The sequence below is a fragment of the Talpa occidentalis genome, unplaced genomic scaffold, assembly GCF_014898055.3.
Source record: "Talpa occidentalis isolate TD23 unplaced genomic scaffold, MPIMG_talOcc4v2.1 talOcc4.3, whole genome shotgun sequence".
NCBI classification, from domain to species: domain Eukaryota; kingdom Metazoa; phylum Chordata; class Mammalia; order Eulipotyphla; family Talpidae; genus Talpa; species Talpa occidentalis.
Window position 1 is genome coordinate 101816594 of NW_023603184.1, and position 24273 is coordinate 101840866.

Here is a 24273-nt window from a genome sequence, read left to right on the forward strand (position 1 = left end):
CTAGACTTTTAGTCAGCAGATAGAGCCCACAGACCATGTTTCCAACTCCTATAGACATTCTAAGACATTTAAATAAAAGGAAGTGACCCAGCAAAGTTTTCACCTTTCCTGAGCTCCAGACAGCTTCCACTGTATAAACAAAGTACCATCTTCACTTGATCTTTTCCCAGGTATTCAAACTCAATGTGATCCCCAATTCATTACCTTCTACGCCAAATCTACTCAACTTCCATGTGTGCTGTTGATCTCGGTCAACGACAGATAAAGTTAGATACCTTTAAATAACCCTAGGCTTCCCCCTTTCTTTCTTTACTCTGATTCAAAGTCATGAAGCCCTACTTTTAAAGTGGAATCTGGGCCTCCCTGGTGGCACAAGGGGTTTAGCACTGCACTAGGAAGCGATCCAGAGCCTCTGCAGCAAGAGTTCGATCCCCGGCGGCCAGGGAGCAACCCACATGGTGAAGCAGACCTCTCCTGTCTCGCCCGCTGCTTCCCTCAGCAGTGTATTTCAGTCAGTCTGCCTGTTCTGTTCCCCACTCTGTCTCTGGTGGATCCTCTCACCTCCCACATCTCTGGCCTGTACCCCAGTTCCTGTATGCATAAATAAATAAATCTTTAAAAAATATATTAAAGTGGAATCTGAGAGCCTATGACAAATGAAAATCTCCACTCCAGATATAAGACATAAGGAGACCCCTGGTAATTCTTTCGCACATTAAAGTTTGAGAAGCATGGTCCTGGGTGGTTATACCATCTGTCAGCAAAGTTAGAGAACATGAAGAAGTTACAGTCCAAAAGGTAAACATGAGAATAGAGTAATGAGAATCTAAACACTTTGAAAGCTTTTCCTCCTAACAGTAAATCTTGGAGCTTTGGAGTTTTGTGAAATTGGTCCTAACCCTTAACTAAATAATCTTCCTAACGTAGGTTTCGCCTCCTTCCAAATCTATCTTCTACACTGCCACCTGGAGAAAGCTTTTCATCTGTACTTGGTATTTTGTTTCCTCTGCTTCAAAGGTGTTGTACCATGTAGATAAAGGTCCAAATTCCTTTCTATGAAATTAAGGGGGCTTTCAATTTCTGACTTTTGCCCTTTTTTTTTAACCATTCTTGCATCTACTCTATTCTCACCCCACCAATGAAACACTTAAGTAGCTTGGCTTTTTTAAAGCTCCTCAGGCAATCTAAAGAGCAATTGGGTTTGACAATCACTACCCTAGTTGTGACGAAACTCCTTGCCATGCTTTGACACAAAATTAAAAATATACCCTAACCCCTCTGCCTTACTTCTTCTCATACATTTCTCTTGTCCTCTGGGATAAACACACAGTCTCAATTTATCAACTATCATCTCTTCTTCAAGGAAGACTTCTCTTACGGAATTAGGTTCTTGCTCTACTCCCATAGCATCTTGTATTTACATCTATTTAGCATAATCCACAACGTTTATGAAGCCGTCTGTTTGTCTTACTAGATGTGGATCTTATTTGAAGGCAGAACTGTTTCCTATTCATCTTTTATATTATCTGTATGTTGGCACAGAGATTAGAAGACAAGAGATAAGCAGTCAATGCTTACTGAAAACACACTGCATTTTTGGAACCTACTGAACGGAGTTAGAGTGACCTAACATAAAGTAAAAGACAACCAGTATCTTCCTTCCTAATAGGTGATTTCATTAACAAAAGGAAAAATCTTATTTTTGCTTGACAATTCCTTTATTTAGAACTAACGGGAAAATTCATATAAAATAATACATATATGTGTGACTGTGTATAGATGTGTGTGTATAGATATCTACACACACACTGTGAAAAATTTCAGTAGATTCAATCAACCTAATAGAAAATAGCAAATGATTTTCACTTTTAACAGTAAATGGACAGAAACAAACAAACAAACAAAAACAGGAAAGCTCTGGGTATTCAAAACGAGTATTGGGTAGGGAGACAGTAAGGAAGGGAAAGGGAAAGTAAGCTAAAACTCTTCAAAAGTCCTGAGAGGGAGTCAACAAATTATGTCCAATTGATGAACCAAAATAGCAGAATATGCATATCATTTATTTTAAACTATTATAAACTTAATATTTATTATTCACTTTAAAATATGAAAATATCAGGAAGAAAAGCTAGAATAGAATGAGGTGAGATAATAGTGAGTGGTAGAAAACTACTATTTAAAAATAATAAATCTTTTACTACTATATGTTCATTAAAAAACTATTATTAAAAAAAATGTAATGGATGGGGAAAGGGGTGGAGTACCAAAAAATGAAATATCTAAAGACAAAGGAATACTACATAACTTTACTACATGCTTACTGAGAAAGTACAGGTGTTCTGGGAAAGTACCTCTATCTTGCAATTGTTTACTCCTCAACAACTTAATCTATCGATATCCGTAATCAATGTAAGAAATTTTATCCTAAGGGAAATACATTAATTAGCTGTCATAGAGACAAAATATGAGATTCATACTCTAGATAAATGAATTCTTAAATGGAAAGACAAAAAAGGCCTTGCTTCTTCAAATCTGGAAAATGTATAATCCTATAGTCATTTCCAAAATACAGTACTACCTAGCCATTAATTTGTAAAAACTCAAGATACACAACACAGAACAGTGAAAAGTCAAAAGACTCTAAAGATTTGCTATTGCTGCCTCAAATCAAAATTTCTACACAAAGCTAAACACATCCAATGGTTAATCAAATTGCATTTCACTATAAATGTAGCTAAGGTCTTTAAAAAGGTCTTTAACATATTAACTAAAAATAATCAAAAGTGATCTGTGGAATTCTTTAAGGGAGGTGGTATTTTCTTACAGACTTTTTTTTTAATTCAAATACTGAATCTATAACTAAACTATTAAAAGTAATCTTTTACTCAGTTTTGCCATTTTAAATCAATCAAAAACACCAGATTGGTGGTGGTGGTGGGGAACAAGTATCTGAAGTTATTTTATTGCCCTTTGTAATATAAAAGTCTATGAAAGAGGAAGCATGTGAAATTACTAAATGACCCAAATTTCAGTGGAAGGATCAAGAAATGTTCCAAAATGCAAGATAAAGTGAAAACATTCTTGATTCAGTTTTTGTAAAAACTGTACTTTGACTAGATCTAAGACTATAATTTTTAAGGACTTAAAGAGTGTTAACTTGAAAAAAAGCTGAACTGTGATAATCTGTTGCTACAGGGTCTACTAACGCTTACCTCAAGGGAACCTACTGCAGATAAAGTCCCGTCACTTGCACAGTCCTTTCAGCTGCCTGCCAGTTGTCTCTGTGGAAGGGAAAGCCTGATGAGTGAAAGCCCTATGCCACACTCCTCTGGAGTGTCAGGGTGCCTGACTAGAACTACGCAAAACTGACTACCTAGAGGTTCCTAGATGTTTTTATTAACAGAAGGCTTGAAAAGATGCCACTTTTGATATTCTCTTTCCACTGAATACCAAAATCAAATAGCTAAGAGTTATTGAGTATTAACAACAAAACAGTACTATCAAGGTGATAAATCTACAACAACCAAGTTGAAAAAAAAGATTAAAATGGATCAGGTAAAAATAAGTCAACGCCAACAGGGAGAATGCACACACACACACACACACACACACAATGTTGAGAAGTAGACAGAACACTCTGTAATCTGAGAAAATAGTATAGAATATAGTGACAAAAAGGTAAAGTTGCTTCCACAAGTGAATGCTAAAACCCAAAGTGATGCTTCAACAAGTGAATGCTTAAATCCAAATTGCTGTCTACACATTTTAAAAGATGCTATCAAGTACTTATCATACTCAATGTGAATTATGCCAGGGATTCAAATGCCTCTTTACCAAAATTGCATGTATTTTCTTGGTGGGGTCAATAAGTAAGTGGTAGGGGATGGGATTTGTCATGTATTTTCAAATATGAAAGGTAAAAACTACAGCATGAAATTCCGTAAGAAATTTCAAAATGAGAAAAAATATATATCTACATCTCAGAAAGTAAACAAGCCCTCACCCAGGACCAAACTTAGAGGGAAGTATAACAATAGAAATAGAAAATAGTGAAATAATGCATTTCAAAAACCACTTTCATCTCTTAGAATTATGAATGGCTTTTAACTCTCTTCCATTGGGAATATTTAAACCACTATCGTACAAGTTCAGAAACAAACTCTATTTTCTTTCTAATGTCAAATAAAATTTTCAGTCTGAATGCTGCACTTCATAAAACAAAAAAAAGCTACCACAAGAAACTTAAAAAGCATTAGCTTTCCGCACAAGGATCAATGAAGAAAAAACCTATTTCATAAAAAAGTTTTTACTTTAATAGCACCATATTTAAAATGAAGCTACTTACCTCTGATTCTTTGTCACTTAAAGATCCCAAGCTTCCAAAACTGTGATTAGAGCTTTCATTATTTGTTGAAGCCTGTTAAAGATTTTTTTAAAAGGTGAAAATTAGAAGTTTAAATGAGATATTATGAAGTAAATAATCTATCTTCTTCATAAATGACTATAAAGCATGACCCTTTATGCAAGGAAGTCAAATGAAATAAAAAAAATCAACTTCTTAACACTATAAATATTTTTGAAAGTTTTATCAAGTCAATAATGTTCTGCTCTGTTTCAAGAAATGGCTTGTGTTAGCTAATTGTTTGGAATACCAAATTCAGGAGCAAAGGAACTGGCTATTAGGTTAGCAAGACCTAAAATTACTACTACCCAATAATTTTTAACCAAAATTTTAATCTGTATTCAATTTCCTTTATAATCTTACCAAATTCCATTATATCCCATAACCATCTCTTTGCTTGTCTTCATGTTAACAAACTCAACAATCCTTCACTTTCTTTTTTTTAGTCTCTTAAGAAAATCTTTTACCATCGTGACCATTTTTTAATTGCAAGGCTCAAGAATTGTTACATTTCCTTTACTATATTTTTGAACTGCAACAAACAGAAATGAGCTACCATTCTGTACAATGATGTGTGTTACATTTTTAGTATGTCTTCTATGTAGATTATTGCTTTGTGGACTTTTTCAGGACAACGAGTACATTACAATGTCTTCCAGGAATGCTTAGATCAGAGGAGAACAGGCTATGCCACACATGACAAAGATAACACATAAATTAATCTCCTGTACAAGCAGGTCATTTCACATCAATTTATAAAAATAGCTACTAATCCTAGCATTAAAATCACCCTTTTATTAATTTCCAATTTGATGACTGAGCCATTGCTTATCAGTCCAGTATACAGATATTGTAAAGGTTGTTTTCAACATAAAGTAACATTCAAACTAGTTAGGATTCAGGAACAATTTAGAGGAAGTTACAATCTAATTTAGGGCAAGATTATCCAACTTGAAACAAAAAAATAAACAGCAATTAAGAAGCGGTAAATTAGAACCATCCCAGTGCAATGGAGGCAGTAGCGTGCTTTCAAGAATCCAAACCCCTACCTAAAAATGCAATATCCACAACAATAAAAATGCAGTAGTCACAACAAAATAGTGGCATGAAATTCCCCCTTCACCCTCACAAAATAGCAGAGAACAAATCACCACCACCAAGACCTGAAGAAGTAGTCTGAGAACAGACTCCCAAGGGGCCAATAGTATAGTCTGAAGAAGTTGGAGAAATCCAGTCTTTATGTACTCTTGAAACTCATCTACATTACCGTGTCACGATTAGGACAAACTACTAGGTACAGAATCAAAATTGAGTACATTATAAACAATGAAGATAAAGGAAAGAAAACATCTAGATGAAAGTGGGCAAGGGTACAAAGCCTAGAAATCTCAGAAAGCAAAAGCCACATGATTGAAGAAAGCCCCAACAATAGCAGAGAGAACTCTGTAAGAAAAGTCATCCTGGACCACATTAAGTGAGCAACAGTAAATGATGTAGATCAATTTTATGAAGTTATTATTAAAGAAAAAGACTAAAATACAGAGTAACATCTTGACAATAAAAGTCTATATATAAGGAACATACACCCATGAAAGAGGTGAAAATTAGAACTTATTTCAACATGAGCTGAAACACTAGCAAAAATGACTGAAGACATGAAATGAACATAAATCAGATTTCAAAAACCTTAGAATTTTGGTAAGAGAACTCAGAAAAACATCAGAAATTGAAAAAAAAAGTTTCAAAAGTGAAAATTAAGGCTGAATGAACCCAAGAGAAAAATACACACAACAGCTGCTTTAAGAGAACTAAGTAGTAAAAAGGAACATTTTTAAAATCAAAAGAAATTTAGAGATAAAAAGGATTTGAGAGAAAGCAACAACTAGCAAAGAGATCCACATTCAGATAATGAAAGTCTTTAAAAAGCTCTAACATAAGAAAACAAACTGAAAACTATAATTCAAGAAAGCTTCCCTGGAAATTAAAAAAAAGGAACTACCAACTAAAACAAATTGTACATCTACCTAGGCATATCAATCCCAGAAAGTCAGCATCAACTTTTTTAAAGGCAACCTTATTGCCAGGAGAAAAGAGAGTAACATATTTAAGATATTCAAGAAAAGAAAGTATTTTATATTTTCTAAAGTTGATTTTTAATACCTAGAAGGCAGAGATAAACTCAATCAAAATGCTAGAAATAAGAATCTAGAGAACAAGCTTTCAGCAACCAAAATGAACAGTGTTTCAACCTAAAAACTGGTATCAAACAATGATTATTATTTACTTGTTGATAAAGACTTAAATACAAAATTTAATGGCTTAATGTAGGTATAATTATTAATATTTTTAAAATGGGGATCGAAGTTTATGGAAAACACAAGAAAAAATTTTAATTGCTTTCAATAATTACTCTGGTCACAGTGACAGTACTGCTACTGTTACACTGAAACTGGTGTGTGAGAAGTCTAGAAAGTAAATAAATAATCATGTTATAATCCGATCGCTTGTTTTGTCCTTGAGAATTGTTAGTATGGAAGAAAATAAAGATGTAAATAAAAACTTTGTAGTTCTGATTTGAATTGGAAGCATCAATATAAATTCATAAGATATTTTAACTTCTTAAAATAATAAAAAGTAGGCCTCCCCTAGTGGTGCAGCAGTTGAGCTCTGGGCTGTGAAGCTGCCAGCAGCCTCTGCAGCGCCAGTTTGATCCCTGGCCACCAGCCAGGGTCCCACATGACATGACAGACCTCTCCTGCCACCCGCTGCTCCCCTCAGCAGTGTATTTAGTCACTCTGCTTGCTCTGTTCCCCGCTCTGGCTCTGGTGAATTCTCTCACCCTTTTGCTTCTGACTGTACCCAGTGCTTGTATAAATAATAAATAAATAAATCTTTAAAAAAAAAAAAAAAAGAAACAAGAAGTTTTAGTGAGGATGTGGAGAGAAAGGCATCCTCATGTACTGCTGGTGTAAAATGTAAATTGAGGCAAACACTATGGAAAACAGTATGGCGATTCCTCAAAGATTTTAAAACAGAACTAGCAAAAGATGCAGTAATTCCACTTCTGGGTATTTATCTGAATATGAAAACACTGATTCAAAAAGACATATGCTCCCCACTATGTTCACTGCTGCACTATAAACAACAGGCAAGAAATGGAAGTGACTAAAGGTGAGTACAAGCACAGTAGAATACTCAAATCATAAAAAGGTGAAATTCTACCATTTGTGAAAACAGACAGACCTTGATGGGATTATGGTAGGTGAAATAAATCAGACAGAGAAAGAAAAACACTATGTGATTTTTATTCACTTATGGGTTATCTATGAAAAAAAAGCATGCAGACACAATAAAAACCACCCTTGGGTTCTGATAACAGAATGGTGGTTATCAGACGGGAAGGGGGAGCAGAGCAGGTAGAGGAGATCAACTGGTTGGTGACAGATGGTGACTGGACATCATGGTGTGATATATACAGCTGCTGTGGTGAAAAACTACTAACTTCAAAAAAAAAAAAAAGAAAACTAAATTTTTTCAAAAAATAAATTCAATAGGTGGGCTTAAGAGTAGAATGGAAAAAAGACAACACTAAAGATAGATTAAATTATTAAAACTAAAGACTAATGAAAAATATTGAAAAGGAGATGTCTGTTGAACACTTTAGAAATCTAATATACATGTAATTGGAGTCACAAAAGGGAAAAAAATGAGCAGCCATAAAATCCCAAATTTTGGTGAGAATAACAAATTTACAGATTAAGCAACTCACTGATTGCTTCAACCAAGGAAAGTACAAAGAAAACCATAACTAGGAACATCATTGCCCAACTGTTGAAAAGCATAGATATAGAAAGAATCTTGAAAGCAGTCAGAGAAAAATGATACATTACATACAAAAAATAGGTATGACTGAATGCTGGCTTATCATAAATACTGGAGGCCAGATTTAACCTCTGAAAATGATGAGCCTACAGAACTCTCAACCGAGCTATATATGGGACAATATGGAAAGTGCCTCTGTGAAGAATGAATGTAGGGCTGAGCATCAGACATGGTTCTAATAATTTTCATTATAGGGTTGGTGGAACAATTTGACTTTTGCAACTCTGAAGATTATCAAGTTCAAGTCCTACACACTAAATGAAGAGTTCTTAGCCCCCTGTTTATAGTCAATTCTAGAAAGTTAGCAGCCAAACTTACATTCCACAGGTAGGAAATTGTAGAATTTCTCTACAGGAAAACAGTCAAATCAACCAACTACAAAACCCATCAGTCAGTTCGGTTCTGCCTATTACCCATGCAAAGCATCCAGTTGGTGATACAGTGTCTATGCACAGATATAAACAAGTCCACTATCATACCATATATCTAAAGACACAAGAAAAAATAAGAAACCTATAAATGAAACAGAAACAACTTAGGGAGAAAAAAATTCACACATAAATAAAATTATTACAAATATCCTAATACCAGCAGACTATGAATCATTTATAGAATAACAACTAAAAATAGTTCCTGGAAATTAAAAATACAGTAGCAGAAAGAAAAAAAAAAACAAAAACCCCAGCTGCAACAAAGATAAAGCTGAAGGAACCTTCCCAGAAAGGGATCCCAAAAAAAGGAAAGAAAAAAAAGGAAACTATAGAGTATAAGAGGTCCTGATCCAAATAATGAGAATTCCAAAAATAAGAACCAGAAAATCAAAGAACTGAAATTATCAAAGAAATAAGTCAAGCTTTTTCTAGAACTGGAAAGGGTAAGTTTCCAGATTTGGAAGGACACACTTTTAAACCAAGCACACTGGTTCAAAGACGACCCAGACCAAAGCACATTATAATAAAAAAAAAAAAAAAAAAAAATGCCGGAGATTAAAGATCTCAAAAGCTTCCAGTGAAGAATAAACAGGTCACTTAAAAAGAATCAAGACTCAGATTCACATTGGAGTGCTCAGCAGTAACACTGAAAGCTAGAAGGTAATGGAAACAATGGCTTCAAAATTCTGAGGAAATTATTTCCAATATAGAATTCTACACTCAAACTAACAACCAAGTTGGGGGTATAGTCAAGCACCTTTTATGCAAGGTCAAGCACCTTTTCTCAGAAATAGAGAATCTGCTCCACCAAAACAAGGAAAGAAAACCAAGAAGTGTAGCAATGGCATTCAGGAAACAGGAGTTCACACACAGAACAGATATTAAAAGGAGTTCCCATCATGATCAAGAAAGATACCAGGATGACAGGCATCCAGAAAAAATGAAGAGAAACTTCCTAGATAAGAACAGAAGAATGAAAGATTTCAGTAGAATGCCAAAAGAAAAAGAGAACACAACTTGTTACTTGAAAATAATGAGAGATTTAGGGCCTCTGTGGTGACGCAGGTGTTAAAGTCTCAGCACTATCAAGCTATCCCAGTCACTGCAGCATAAGTTTGATCCCTAGCACAGCAGACCTCTCCTGTCTCGCCCACTGCTCCCGTCGGCAGTGTATTTCAGTAGATCTGCCTGTTCTGCTCCACACTGTCTATAGTGAATCCTTCCACATCCTGCACCTCTGGCCTAGACCCGTTCTTGTATACACAAATAAATAAATCTTTAAAAAAAATAATGAGAGATTAATATACTTCTCCTGGAGTACATGTGGACACTCACACTTAATAAACTGAAGAACTAAATCAACTTCTAAGTCTATGAAAATAAGATGTCGTACAAAAGAAGAAATGGAATCCCACATGGCTTCATTGTAAATAAAATTTACATTGTCATAATATAAACAATGAAATAATGATATAACTAAAGCCAGAAATATCTAAATTGGGGGGAGGGTCAGGTAAGTTTGAGTATTTCTATAGGGGTGGAGGGTTGGATCATTTAAAAGAGTTAACTCATCATCTATAATAGTCAATAAATATCTAAAAAATGAGAAAGACAAAACAACTACAATAATCTCATTTAGAAATACAGACATAACTAAAACAACACATGAATTACGAAAAAAAAAACAACCTACAAGGTAAAAGGAACTGCCTCTGTGAAGAAAGAATGCAGGGCTGAAGAATTAGATATGGTTCTAATAATACTCATTATAGGGCTGGGAGAACAAGTTGACTTTTGAAACTCCAACACATATCTGGGTATGAAATCTCTAATGCTTGCCATTTCATGCATACATTGGTGTCATTTGAATGTAGTTACATTAATCAAACTTTAGTCTCTTTGTGAACAATTTATGAAATATGTTACTATTCTTACAGGAATTTTATCTTTCATATTTAGATAGACAATTCAACTGGACTGCTGTATGATGGTAAGAGGCGAGAGTCAAGAGCATTTCTTTCCTATGTATATGCAGTTGATTCAGCATCATCTACTACAACACTGCACTGGAGTAATAAATCAAGTTATTATATATGGATGACTCTGTTGCTGGGCTCTAAGTTCCAATGTCTGTTTTTCTTCCCCAGGTCAGTGTCAGAGTGACTCAACCCCACTCCTTGGTGTGTGTATATATACCTAAAAAACCTGGAAACATATGTTGACACAAATATTTCTATTAGAGTGTTTATCAGTAATATCATCCATTTCAAAAAAAGAAATAATGTCTACCAACTGATGAATAAACAAATTGTGATATATCAACACAATGGGATATTCAGTCATAAAAAGGAATTAAGTATTAATATAGACAACATTCACGAACCATTGAAAAAACTGTGATAGGTGAAAAACCCAGACACAAAATGTCATGTATGATTCCATTTATGCAAAATGTTCAAGAAAGGCAAATCCAGACAGAGAGAGAAAGCAGACCTTGGTTATCAGGGTATAGAATATTCTCTGGAAAAGGGAAGTTTGCTATCAATTTTTATGGGCTCTCTTTTGAAAATGTTCTAAAATTAGACAGTGGTGATGGTTGCACAACTTTGTTATATACTAAAACATAGTGAAATGTATATTTTAAATGGATCCATTTTATGGTATGTGAGTTACTTACCAATGCCAAAAGATAACAAAGGTTCAAAATTATTGAGAGGAAGAAACATGGTGGAAACATAACAGAATATAGTGCATAATCACATACATTCAGGTATACAGCATGCGTATATGTAAGCACACAGACTTTTGAAATCTTTAAAACAAAACAGATTTTTAAAAAACACACTCAAGGAACATTTTTAAAAATATAAGTGCAACACAGTGAAAAAACAGAAATACAAACTCCCCCCTCCCACACACCAGTTTCACTATTTAGAAACAATCACTTTTTTAAAAATTGGTTCAATTTTTTTAGTAAGCAACACAAAGGCTACTTCAGCTTGTTTTATTATCTTTCTAGAGTTTTTATGTCTACACAAGCAAATTAAATACACATTCACTGGTTCTCCCTTCTTACTCAAAAGATAACATTATGTTAACTGTCCTGCAGTGTTTTCTTTTCTCTTAACATATCGTGGAGAAATTTCCCAATCAATGCATACAGAGCCTATTCATTCCTTTCGCTAACAGGAGTATTTTTTTCAAACAGGTGCAGAGTATTTTATTGTACGCACTATATTTCAGTGTGTCCTATATTGACCCTGCTGTGAAAGATTAAGAATTTAGAATTCGGTGCCTCCCTGGTGGCGCAAGGGTTAAGATGCAACCTATGCAGCTATCTGCAGCCACTGCAGCACAAGAGTTCAATTCCCAGCCAGCCAGAGAGCAACCCACATGGCGCAGCAGACCTCTCCTGACTCACCCGATGCTCCCCTCAGCAGTGTACTTCAGTCAATGTTCCTGTTCTGTTCCCCACTCTGTCTCTGGTGAATACTCTCACACCACCCCACCACATCTCTGGCCTGTACCCCAGCTCTTGTATGCATAAATAAAACTTAAAAAAAAAAAGAGTTTAGAACACACTAACATTACAATTTCCCTTCCTATTTTTACTTTTAATTTTTCAAATGGTTGCCTTAACTTTAAATATTTTTTTATCTTTAACTTAATGATTTTTTTTAATATTACTTTCCTACATTGTTGTTAATTTTTGGACAGTATTTGATTTCTCCTCGCAGATGCAGTCCCTGTAGTTCTCCCACTACCACAGCACCAAAGATCCATCACCACAGTACCTTGTGCTCTTCCTTCCGTTTTGACCCTTCTACCTTTCTCTCACCTTCTGTATGTCTCAGATGTATGGTCAGCTTGCAAGTTTTGTCATTTTCCTGATCCTTTGTTTGGTTTTTCAATGTTCTGTACTTATAAGAGAACAATCCAATACTTATCTTTTTCCTTCTGACTTACATCCCTCTGCATATTCCCTTCCAGCTCCATCCATGTTGCCACAAATGGCATGAGTTTGTCTTTTTTGATCACCAAGGAGTATTCTATTGTGTATATATACCACATCTTCTTGATCTATTCATCTGCTCTGGGACATTTAGACTGTTTCCATATCTTAGCATTGTAAATAGTGCTGCAATAAACACAGGAGTGCATTCTAGCATTTTAGTGCCCTTTGGGCAGATTACTAGGTGTGTAATTGCTGGGCCATACAGTAGATCCATTTTTAGTGTTTTGAGGAACCTCCACACATAGCATGTGCTGGAGTATGGAAAAAAAGGAACCCTCTAACTTACACTGTTGGTGGGACTGTAAAGTGGTCCAGCCCCTATGGAAAGAAGTGTGGAGATACCTTAAGAGACTAAAAATGGATCTAACATATGACACAGCAATTCTAATCCTAGGTATCTATCCAAAAAGCACTAATAGAAAGGAAACCTGCACGCCTGTGTTTACAGCATCGTTATTTACAAAAGTCAAAATATGGAAACAATCTGAATACCCCAGAACAGATGAGCGGATCAAGATGATGTGATGTGTGTGTATATATATTTATACGCGCACACACATACACAACAGAATACTACTCAGCGATCAAAAATGATAAACTCATGCCATTTGTGGCAACATGGATGGAAATGAAAGGGATTATTCCAAGTGAAGTGAGCCAGAAGGTGAAAGGCAAATGCCAGATGGTTTCACTTATATGTGAAATGTAGAGAAAATAAAGGAACAAAGACTAACCCTTGAAAGTTTACCACAGATCTGAGGCATCCAAGAAGGGAAAGAGGAAGACAGAGAAGGGAGCACCTGGACTATGGTAGACGACTATGGGTGCTTTGATACTGGGAAAACTATGGTGACCACACCTGAGGGGAGAAATCCTATATTGTGAAAAAACAAACAAGAATGTAAAATAAATGTACATCACTAAGAAATATAACAAAAATAATTAAAAAAATAAATGAGGTTCATAAATATTTCCCCCATAAATTATAAAAATTATACTAAGTAAGTTGCTCTTGAGCACTTATGTAGGAATCTTTTCTTTTTTTAAAGATTTGTTATTTATTTATTTATTCATTTATACATACAAGCACTGGGTACAGTCAGAAGCACAGGAGGGTGAGAGAATTCACCAGAGCCACAGCGGGGAGCAGAGCAGGCAGAAGGACCAAAGTACACTGCTGGGGGGAGCAGCGGGCAACAGGAGAGGTCTGAGCGCCATGTGGGACCCTCCTCGGGTGGCAGGGGAGCAGCTGGGATCAAACCGGCGCTGCAGAGGCTGTGGGCAGCTTCGCAACCTAGCGCTCAACCCCTGCGCCACCGGGGAGGCCCCTTATGTAGGAATCTTTTATAAAATATATATAAGGTCATTTAATACATGGAAAAAATGTCAATTAAAGATTACAACTGTACTCACTTTAGCTCCAACACTGCAACTGCCAGTGCTCCCAGTGCTCCCACTTGCAACTCCTGTAAATCTAGCTTCCAACAATTCTTGCCTTCTTGGATCCAGACTATGAAGCTCATCCATTGCACCTATTATATATATAAAAAAAAAAAATACACACATATGTCTATCTTTATGTACACAAAACACAAAATATCCATCTCTCTCTCTATGCATATACTTAGTTGAGATGTCAACATAAATTTAATGAATTCTATAGATGAAAATGCAGATTCTGATTTGGTAAGTCTGAATATGGCCTAAGATTTTCATTCTCTCTTTTTTCCTAAATGTAACCATTTTATTATCTTTTAACTAACTGAATTTTTTTACTTAACATTGTTGTAGTACCCAGTTTACCTACAATCATATCATCCATGAAAACTATCACCATATTCCCTTGTGTTCATCCTTCCCGTTTTATTCTACTCCCCATCCTTTGATGTATGTTTCTGTTTTATGATCAGCTTACTAGTTTTGACCTTTTGTTTTGTTTCTCTCTATTCCATATATAAATGAGACCATCCAGTATTTATCTTTTTCCTTCTGACTAATTTTGGGTAGCATAATCCCTGCCAGCTCCATCCATGTTGCTACAGATAGCATGAGCTTGTCTTTTTTGATTCCTGAGTAATATTCCATTGTATAAATATACCACAACTTTTGGATCCATTGGTCTACTTGGGGGTGTCTGGGTTGTTTCCCTATCTTGGCTGTTGTACATAGTGCTGCAATAAATATAGGAGTTCAGCTTTCCTTTCAAATTAGTGTTTTTGTGTCCTTTGGGAAGATTCCTAGGAGTAGAATCACTGGATCATATGGTAGATCCATTTTCAGTGTTCTGAGAAAACTCCACACACTAAAGTTCTGAGGAAACTTTCCATGGTGGCTAGACCAGTTTACATTCCCACCAGCAGTGTAAGAGGGGTCCTTTTTCTCCATATACTTGCCAGCATTTGTTGTTTTCAGCTTTTTTTTTAATGTGGGCCATTCTTCCTGAAGTGAGGTGGTATCTCATTTTGAAGATTTATTTATTTATACGAGCACTGGGTACAGTCAGAAGCGCAGAAGGGTGAAAGAATTCACCAGAGCCAGAGCGGGTAATAGAACAGACAGACAGACGGAGGACACTGCTGAGGGGAGCAGCGGGCGCGGCAGGAGAGGTCTGAGAACCATGTGGGACCCTCGCTGGCGCCCGGGGATCGAACTGGCGCTGCAAAGGCTGCAGGCAGCTTCGCAGCCCAGTGCTCAACCGCTGCACCGCCAGGGGAGGCCCGGTATCTCATTTTGGTTTTGATTTTCGTTTCCCTGATTACAAGTGATATCTGACATTTTCCATATGTTTACTGACTATTTGCATTTCTTCTTTGGAGAAATGTCTTTTTAGTTCTGCCAATTTTTTGACTGGGTTGTTTGTTTCTGTTGAGTTGTCTCTCAGTGAATGAATGGAAAACGATGTGGTACACATACACAACACAACACACATACTGGAATACTTCTCAGTCATGAAAAAGAATGAAATCTTGCCATATGAAACAACATGGTCGACTTGAAGGTATTATACTAAATGAAACTAGTCAGAAAGAGAGCCTTATTATGTGTGGAACAAACTAGAATCACAGAAAGAGGAAACAAGACTTAGTTACTAGAGAGGTGGAGAATTAGAGTGTGGGTGGAGAAATCAAAATGTATGAATTTCTAGTTACAAATTAAGTAGGTCAAGGAAATTTAATGTACAGCATGAGAACTATAATTCACAGTATGGAATTACAAATTTGAAAATTTCTAAGAAAAATAGTAAACAGACTGGTAATCATTTTGCAATGTATACAAATGTTGCAGACATGAATGTTATTGTCAATCATACTTCAAGTTTTTAAAAAGAGAAAAACTGTCCATAAACTTTTCAGTGACAAATTCAAAACATAATAACTGAGTATAATATTTTAGACTCCTACTAATGAAAGAATGGAATTCTTTTTTTGGAGGGGATTTTTAAGTATTCATGTTTCCTATCATCAAAATAATTGGCACATACTCATCTGACAGTGCTGATCTATAATGAAATTTTATATATTTATCTTTGAAAATTATTTTTCAGACAGATACTGTCTGATATCAACCCACAAGCGTAGTGTTTAATTGAGCTTATTCATTACTTCAAAGGCACTTATAGAAGTTTATTAGAGACTTCCTTTGATATTTTCCTTTCAGTATGTCAATACATTACAGATTAATCACTTCTAACTGAAAGATAGGCAGAAGTTCCTCAAGTGCACCATTAAATGGATCTTCAAATATGTAAACTTTTTCACTTGCATCAACATCTGAAAAATATCAGAACTGCAATGTCTCAAAATGTGCTAAGTTTGAGGCTAGAAAATGCATTTATGCAAATTCATGTGGAAATAAAGATCTCACTCTAATAGAAATGTAATGAACAACTTAACATTACCTGTGGTTGAAACATCATTTGTCATTAAAATGATCTTATCACAGTTAAATTTCATACATAAGCACCATTTGCCTTGTAATTTTAGGTTAAAATCATTTTAAAACGTTATCAAGTCTGCAGAAAATGCAGATTTCCAAAGCTTGTGGTTTTGACAATAGTGGTAGAAGAAATGTCCTCTTCATTTAAAAAACGATCAGTCTTAGTCCAAAATTTAAAAAATTGCAATAATTTTTAGCACTGCTAACCCAGAGTATTCATCTTCTGTTTATAACAAAAATTCATCCTGTTTATGCTGGTTAAATCCATGAGAGCAAATGAAGTTTACCATAGAAAACAGTGATTCAATAATACAAGATAAATTCACATATTTTCTGCAAAGTACCTACTAATGAATAATGCAAGGAATAGCTATAAGCTTCAAATACCTCCCATTTTATAAACTTTGCAAACTATAAAACTAGTCCTTTTTCTGTCCTACACATTTTTACCATCAATTGTAACATATCTTAGCAGATTCCACTTCAGATTGTACTTAGCATTTTTTTCTCAACTTTGAAAATATTCTTGCCTATAGCCATTCTATATACACTATTCATAGAGGCTAATTTTTCTACCACTTCAAACTTGGCATTGACTCCTTGAATATACAACAACTAAGTAGTATCAATAACATCTGTCAACTCATCAAGAGCCAAGAAAAACCACTCTAAATTATTTGCCTTGTTTTTTTTAATTGACTATTGATGTTGCTTCAAATGTCCTCAACTCTTAAATCAACTAATTCTTGGCAAAAACTTAAAAGTCCTAAAAAAGTTTATTTTCTCTGAACACATTGACTGTTGCAATCAAACACAATTTAATTAACTCATCAGTAAATAGATTTCTTTGGTTAACAAATGAGCCACTGGGAAACTTATTTTGGTGGCTGTCTCAATTTCATTTATTTTTATTTTTATGAAGAAATTATGTTGTAATAATATGCTCACTTTAAATTTTCTAATTTTCCTGTTACTCTCAGAAAATTGAGAGTTTAGAAAACTATGGTATATGCGTAGTCAAGCAATGTCAACATATATTGTACTGGGTTGTCACAAAAGTCAGGAAGCTTTTTTCTATGTATTTTTCAAGCAAAAATGCATCATGACTGTTCCAACAATTCAGTATTATCTATCACAGCTACATCATTGCACAAATAAGAACAATGTTTTACCATTTAATTCAATAACAAAAGAATACACACTGCCTCAAAAGCATACCACTCAAGAGTTCATTTTTCTCTTTTCTTGTTTTGACATGACAGATATGCACTGGTATAAAAACGGTAGCGATTACAGGCTGGCAATACACAAGGCACTCACAAGTTACAGTTATAGCACTAAAATTTGTAGTGCACCAAAAGCAGTATGAAGTGAGAAGAATGCCATATAGGAACTCTGTATGGGCACAAAGACTTGAATTTCACATGTCACAAAGTATTTATCATCTTTCATTTTTATTTACCATGCAAAAATAGGTAGTTTGACATCTGTAGTAAAAAGGCACAAAGATTTTAATCTTTTGTAGAATCAGATTATAATTTCTGATACTGATCTAGAAACATGGTCTCCAATTACAGTCAGATTTCCTGAAGAATATGTAAACTTTTGCCATAATCCATTAATTATTACATAGTAAATGTTCAAAAGCAATTTTAAAAGCCATTATAAATACCACATTATCCATAAATACCCCATCTCAATATACAACCAGCTGTCTGCCTAATTATACTATGCTATTACTAAACTGCGCCCCAAAATTTACATCCAAAGCCTCACATAAAATATGTAACAAAAGGGCCTCCCCGGCGGCGCAGCAGTTGAGCGCTGGGTTGCGAAGCTGCCCGCAGCCTCTGAGGTGCTGGTTCGATCCCCGGCTGCTCCCCGGCCACCGGAGGAGGGTCCCACATGGCGCACAGACCTCTCCTGCCGCCCGCTGCTCCCCTCAGCAGTGTACTTCAATCCTTCCGCCTGCTCTGCTGCCTGCTCTGGCTCTGGTGAATTCTCTCACCCTCCCGCACTTCTGATTGTACCCAGTGCTTAAATAAATAAATAAATAAATCTTTTTAAAAAAATATGTAACAAGAGAGGTCACTACCTAAGTTAGAGATCAATCACATACTATACTATGAAAAACAACTTTAAGGAAACAACACAAATGAGGGACACAATTCAATCCATGAAAATTGAAAGTTTAGAAAACTGTGGTATATGCTTAGTCTACCAATGTCAACACATATTGTACTGAGTTGTCAGAAAAGTCATGAAGTTTTTTTCCTATATTTATTTTTCATGTCCTCTCCACTAAACATTTTCTCTTACTCTTTCCCACTCTTACACATATTTACAAACTTATTCAAATGTTATTACAAAGGTATGCTTTCCCAAGGTGGCTAGTCTAAAAAACAGATGGCATGCATGTAGACATTTCCAGTTCTGGTTAGTTAGTATTACTTTAGTTATACCACCATTTGAATGACAAAGAATAAATTTTTCAATTGTATGATTTTTTTCCTTTCCTTAAGTCTCCATTTTTCTTGATAGTAAAAACAAAATCAATATATCTAAAAAGCAGCTGTCTAAAAGGCTAATACCAGTTACCAAAAAGTAAGTCACACACTTAAGTCCGAAAATATTTTAATTCATTCTAGATTTTAATTGCAACTTTTCATATTGCATCAGAGAAGCTGATTTGTATGTAAAAGTTATGGTCTTTATTCTATTAACACTTTTTACATATGTCTGATAAGCCAGAGAAATCTGACTAAAAACAGAAATACCATGATAAAGTGAAAAATTAATTTAACAAGATAAAATATTTCATTTAATTATTCCTTTTCATTAGTTTTTAAATGTATTAGAAAGTACAAAAATTTAAAATATTCAAGAAGTCCACACTGTTCACTTTAGAATTGCTTCTGATTCTTTAATCATTCATTTTAACATGGTTAATAATTGGAACATATCTATTTTCAAAGGTAGTATTTGTATCATATATTTAGTAACAATAGTTATTTTTGTTGACTACATTACATTCCATCATTTATTCCACAGTGTGAGTTCCTATTTAAAACCAAATATTGTAAATTTTGCAGTTAAATGAGTATGTAAACAGAGCTATCACAAAATGAGCCCAATTTTTTTACATTAATCTTACAAAAACACCTCCTAAAGTTACCACAGATACTACAGAAAGATCATAAAAGATCATAAAAGAGTATTACAAACACCCATAAGGAAATCAATCCAACAATCCAGGAGAAATGGACAAATTCTTAGAAACACAACACCCCAAGACTGAAGCAAGAAAAAAAAAACACTCTGACCAGACATAACAAATAAGGAAATTAAAACAGTAGTCAAAAGCCTCCCAAGAAAACAAAAGCTCAGGATCAAATGGTTTCAATAGACAAGAAAATGAAATACCAAATATCTGCATTGAAAAGGAAAATATAAAATGATCACCTACTTTGCAAATGACATAATATACATAGAAAATCCCAAAGACTCCAGTAAAAAGCTAATAAAGGGCCTCCCTGGTGGCGCAGGCAGTTGAGCGCAGCACTTTGAAGCTGTCCACAACCTCTGCAGTGCGGATTCGATCCCGGCTGGCTGGCGAGAATCCCACACGGTGCAGCAGACCTCTCCAGTCTCGCGCACTGCTACCCTCAGCAGTGTATTTCGTCAGTCTGCCTGTTCTGTTCCCTGCTCTGTCTCTGGTGAATCCTCTCACCCTCCCACGCATCTGCCCTGTACCCTGGTTCTTGTATAAATAAATAAATCTTTAAAAAAAAATAACTAGGGCCTCCCCGGTGGCGCAGTGGTTGAGCACTGGGCTGCGAAGCTGCCTGCAGCCTCTGCAGTGCCAGTTGGATCCCCGGCTGGTGGGCGAGGGTCCCATATGGCGTGTAGACCTCTCCTGCCGCCAGCTGCTCCCCTCAGCAGTGTACTTCGTCAGTCTGCTACCCGCTCTGGCGAATTCTCTCATCCTCCCGTGCTTCTGACTGTACTCAGTGCTTGTATAATTAAATAAATAAATCTTAAAAAAAAAAAAAAAACTAATAGAAAGAGTACAGCAAGAGACAGGATACAAAATTAATATACAAAGGTCTGTTGTTTTTCTATGTGCAAATAATGAACTAACACAAGAGAAGAAAACAATCACTAATAATCCATCAAAAAGAATTAAATGAAGAAATTAAACCAAGGGGAGTCTATTTAACCAAGGAGGTAAAAAACTTGAATACTGAAAACTACTAGACATTGTTGAAAGAAATGGAGAGATACTCCATGCTCAGGATCAAACCGGCACTGCAGAGGCTGTGAGCAGCCTCGTAACCCAGTGCTCAACCGCTGCGCCACCAGGGGACACCCGAGAATTATCATCTTTAAAAGACTATATTACTTAAAGAATATACAGATTCAGTGAAATTCCTATAAAAATGCCAAAAGCATTCTTCACAAAAAGAACAGAAAAATTATAAATGTATTTGAAACTACAAAACCCCGATAGCAAAAGTAATCCTGAGAGGAAAAAAAGAACAAAAAAACAATGTATCACACGCCCCACTTCAAAATTATATTACAAAGGTATAATAATCAAAACAATACAGTATTAGAATAAGAACAGACACAAAGATCAAAGGAACAGAACTGAGAGACCAGAAATAAGCGCATATATCTATGAACAACTATGACAAAGGAGCCAGGACATACAATGGAGTGAGGAAAGCCTGTTAATACATAGAGCTTAGAAAACTGGACAGCCAAAGGCTAAAGAGTAAAATTAGACCATTACCTAATACTGTACACAAAAATTAATTCAGAATGGATTAAAGACTTAAATATAAGACCTGAAGCCATTAAATACATGGAAGAAAACACAGGTGATAAGCCCCTTTATACTGTTTCTTTAGAGGTGTTATGGAAGTTCAAGTCCAACAGCAAGGAAAACAAAAGCAAAAAAATTCAAAAGTGACTACATCAAATAAACAGCTTTTACACACAAAAGAAACTATCATCAAAACAAAAAGACATCCTATTGAATGGGAGAAGAGATCTGCAAATCATATATCCATCAAAATATATAAAGAACACACAAAACTGCCAAAAACAAACAAAAAAAAGTGACAAATTAGCAGAGGATCTGAACAGACACTTCTCCAAAGAACACATACAGTTAACATGCTCATGCCTGTTATTTTTAGGGAAATGCAAATTGAAATGAGTTATCACCTCATCACATCCGTTAGAATAGTTGCAATCCAAAAGAAAAACAAATGTTAGAGAAGATATGAAGAGAACCCTATACAGTGTTAGTAAGAATGTACATTGGTGCAGTCATATGGAAAGCAGTATGGACAGTCCTCAAAAAATTAAAAATAGAAATTCCATATGATCCAGTTATCCTACTTCTGGGATTTACCTGAAGAATTTAAGAACACCAATGCAAAGAGTAATGTTTCCCCACTTTAATCACAGCATTATTTACAATCACCAGGAGTAGGAAATAACCTAACTGCCCCTGCCAGGTAAGTGGATAAAGATGCTGTGGCAGATATCCAGCTATTAAAAAAAAAAAAAGTAAAATCCTGGCATTTGCAACATGGACAGACATACAGATTATTACATGCTTAATGAAATAAGTCAGACAGAAAAAGACTAACAGTATAATTTTACTCATATGTGTTACACAAGCAAAACAAATGACCTAAATAAAACAAGAAAAACCTTCTAGAGTTTAAGACCACATTAGAGGTTACCAGAAGGGCAGAGGGAAAGGGATGAGTAAATTGAGTGACGGAGTAAACCACATGGTAATAACACAAAAGTTACACCCATAAAAATTTTTAACAAACATGAAACGTAAAAAATAATTTTTAACTAATCTACATTTTTTTCTAAAGACTTTAAGTATCAAGTTTGATACATATCTAGATTTTCTTTTCCCAAAGGAAAATGTTATATATCTCACGATTTCAGTCTTTCCTCAATGATATAAAGTACTATCTGGTTATCTATTATATTTTAAACTCATATAAACAAGGGTCTGTTTCTTTAATTGTTTCACTATTTCTTTTTCTTTTTCAACATTTACTTATCTATTTATACATGCACTGGGCACAGTCAGAAGCACAGAAGGGTGAGAGAATTCACCAGAGCCAGAACAGGGAGCAGAACAGGCAGAAGGACTGAAGTACACTGCTGAGGGGAGCAGCAGGCAGCAGAAGTCTGCGCGCCATGTGGGACCCTCGCCTGTGGCTGGGGATCGAACCGGCGCTGCAGAGGCTGCCGGCAGCCACGCAGCCCAGCGCCCAACTGCTGCGCCACCAGGGAGGCCCCACCAAGTTAATTTCTGAGCCATATATATCTGTCCATTTACCTACCCTCCCCCCAAAATATGTATGTATTGTACATATGTACATAAATACCACACACACACTCTCACACACACACACTTCACTTAGAATGATTGAAAAAAGTAATAAGCACAGAAAGCCGGATTCCTGAATCTAGTCTATATGTTCAGTTATATATACACCTATGGTAAAGAGAGTTCAGGTATAGAATCACTATACTAGTTAAATTAATACCTCCCTTCTTTAAGATACTTACTCATTTTAAACACTTTTTTTTTTTTATAATCCTTATAGCAAAGTATTCAGACACACAGTGTCCAAATTATTCATATGAAGAGATATAGCTTACATCAGAGTAGAAGTTTCTAGTTTTTGTTTCTCTATACTGTCATGGCTCTAAAGAATAAAAGTAATTTAATTTCTTTTTTTTTTTTAAAGATTTATTTTTTATTTATTTATACAAGCATTGGGTACAGTCAGAAGCGCGGGAGGGTGAGAGAATTCACCAGAGCCAGAGCGGGGAGCAGAGCAGGCAGAAGGACCGAAGGACACTGCTGAGGGGAGCAGCAGGCGGCAGGAGAGGTCTGCGCGCCCTGTGGGACCCTCCTCCGGTGGCCGGGGAGCAGCCGGGGATCGAACCGGCGCCGCAGAGACTGCAGGCAGCTTCGCAACCCAGCGCTCAACCGCTGCGCCACCGGGGAGGCCCAAGAATGAAAGTAATTTAATTTCAATTCTAGTTTTTTAAGTATAAATATCCTGACAAGCTCAAAACCCCAGATGCCTGTTCCACTTAAATCTCACGAGTACTCCTTAGACTTGCCATCTTGGGCAGTGTTGGGAAGTCCACTGATGAGAAAGACCTTAGAGAACTGACTCCACAGAGGCTCAAGCCATGGCACTCCTTTCACCTCACACACAGGTGACACTGCCCAAACCTGAGGTCAGACTACCAGACTGAGTCAATCAATAACAAAGAGTATCTGTGACACAGGGAAGCAGGTGGAGCCTGGACTGCCCTCCTGTCTATATGACCCCCCAGTCTCAGTGTTCTGAGGAGAAATGGTAATGCTAGAGTCAGTCAGTAAAATTAATGGATGTGCCAAGATGTATTATCCTGTCTACAGGATTGACAGAAATACTTATCCCAATGAAAGCATGTTATGCCGTGAAAATGAGAAGCGTCAGATTCCTGCCCTCATTCAAACATGTGGGCCTTGCTAAGAACCAAGGTTCTGAAAGCCTACAAGAATA

The 24273-nt window shown here is 35.8% G+C and overlaps 1 protein-coding gene across 2 annotated transcripts in view; it reads right to left on the reverse strand.

The window, feature by feature from the left end:
* Positions 1–24273, reverse strand: part of TLK1 (tousled like kinase 1) — a 121934-nt gene that overhangs the window by 74732 nt on the left and 22929 nt on the right. The window contains exons 2-3 of one of the 2 annotated variants that reach the window (XM_037523523.2): positions 14144–14262; positions 4346–4417 (exon numbers count right to left, since the gene is read on the reverse strand). In XM_037523523.2, coding sequence (XP_037379420.1) covers positions 4346–4417; positions 14144–14262 — 191 coding nt within the window. Of the gene's footprint in view, positions 1–3212; positions 3260–4345; positions 4418–14143; positions 14263–24273 lie in introns of those variants that run through there. The other variant, XM_037523522.2, reaches the window with a different exon arrangement.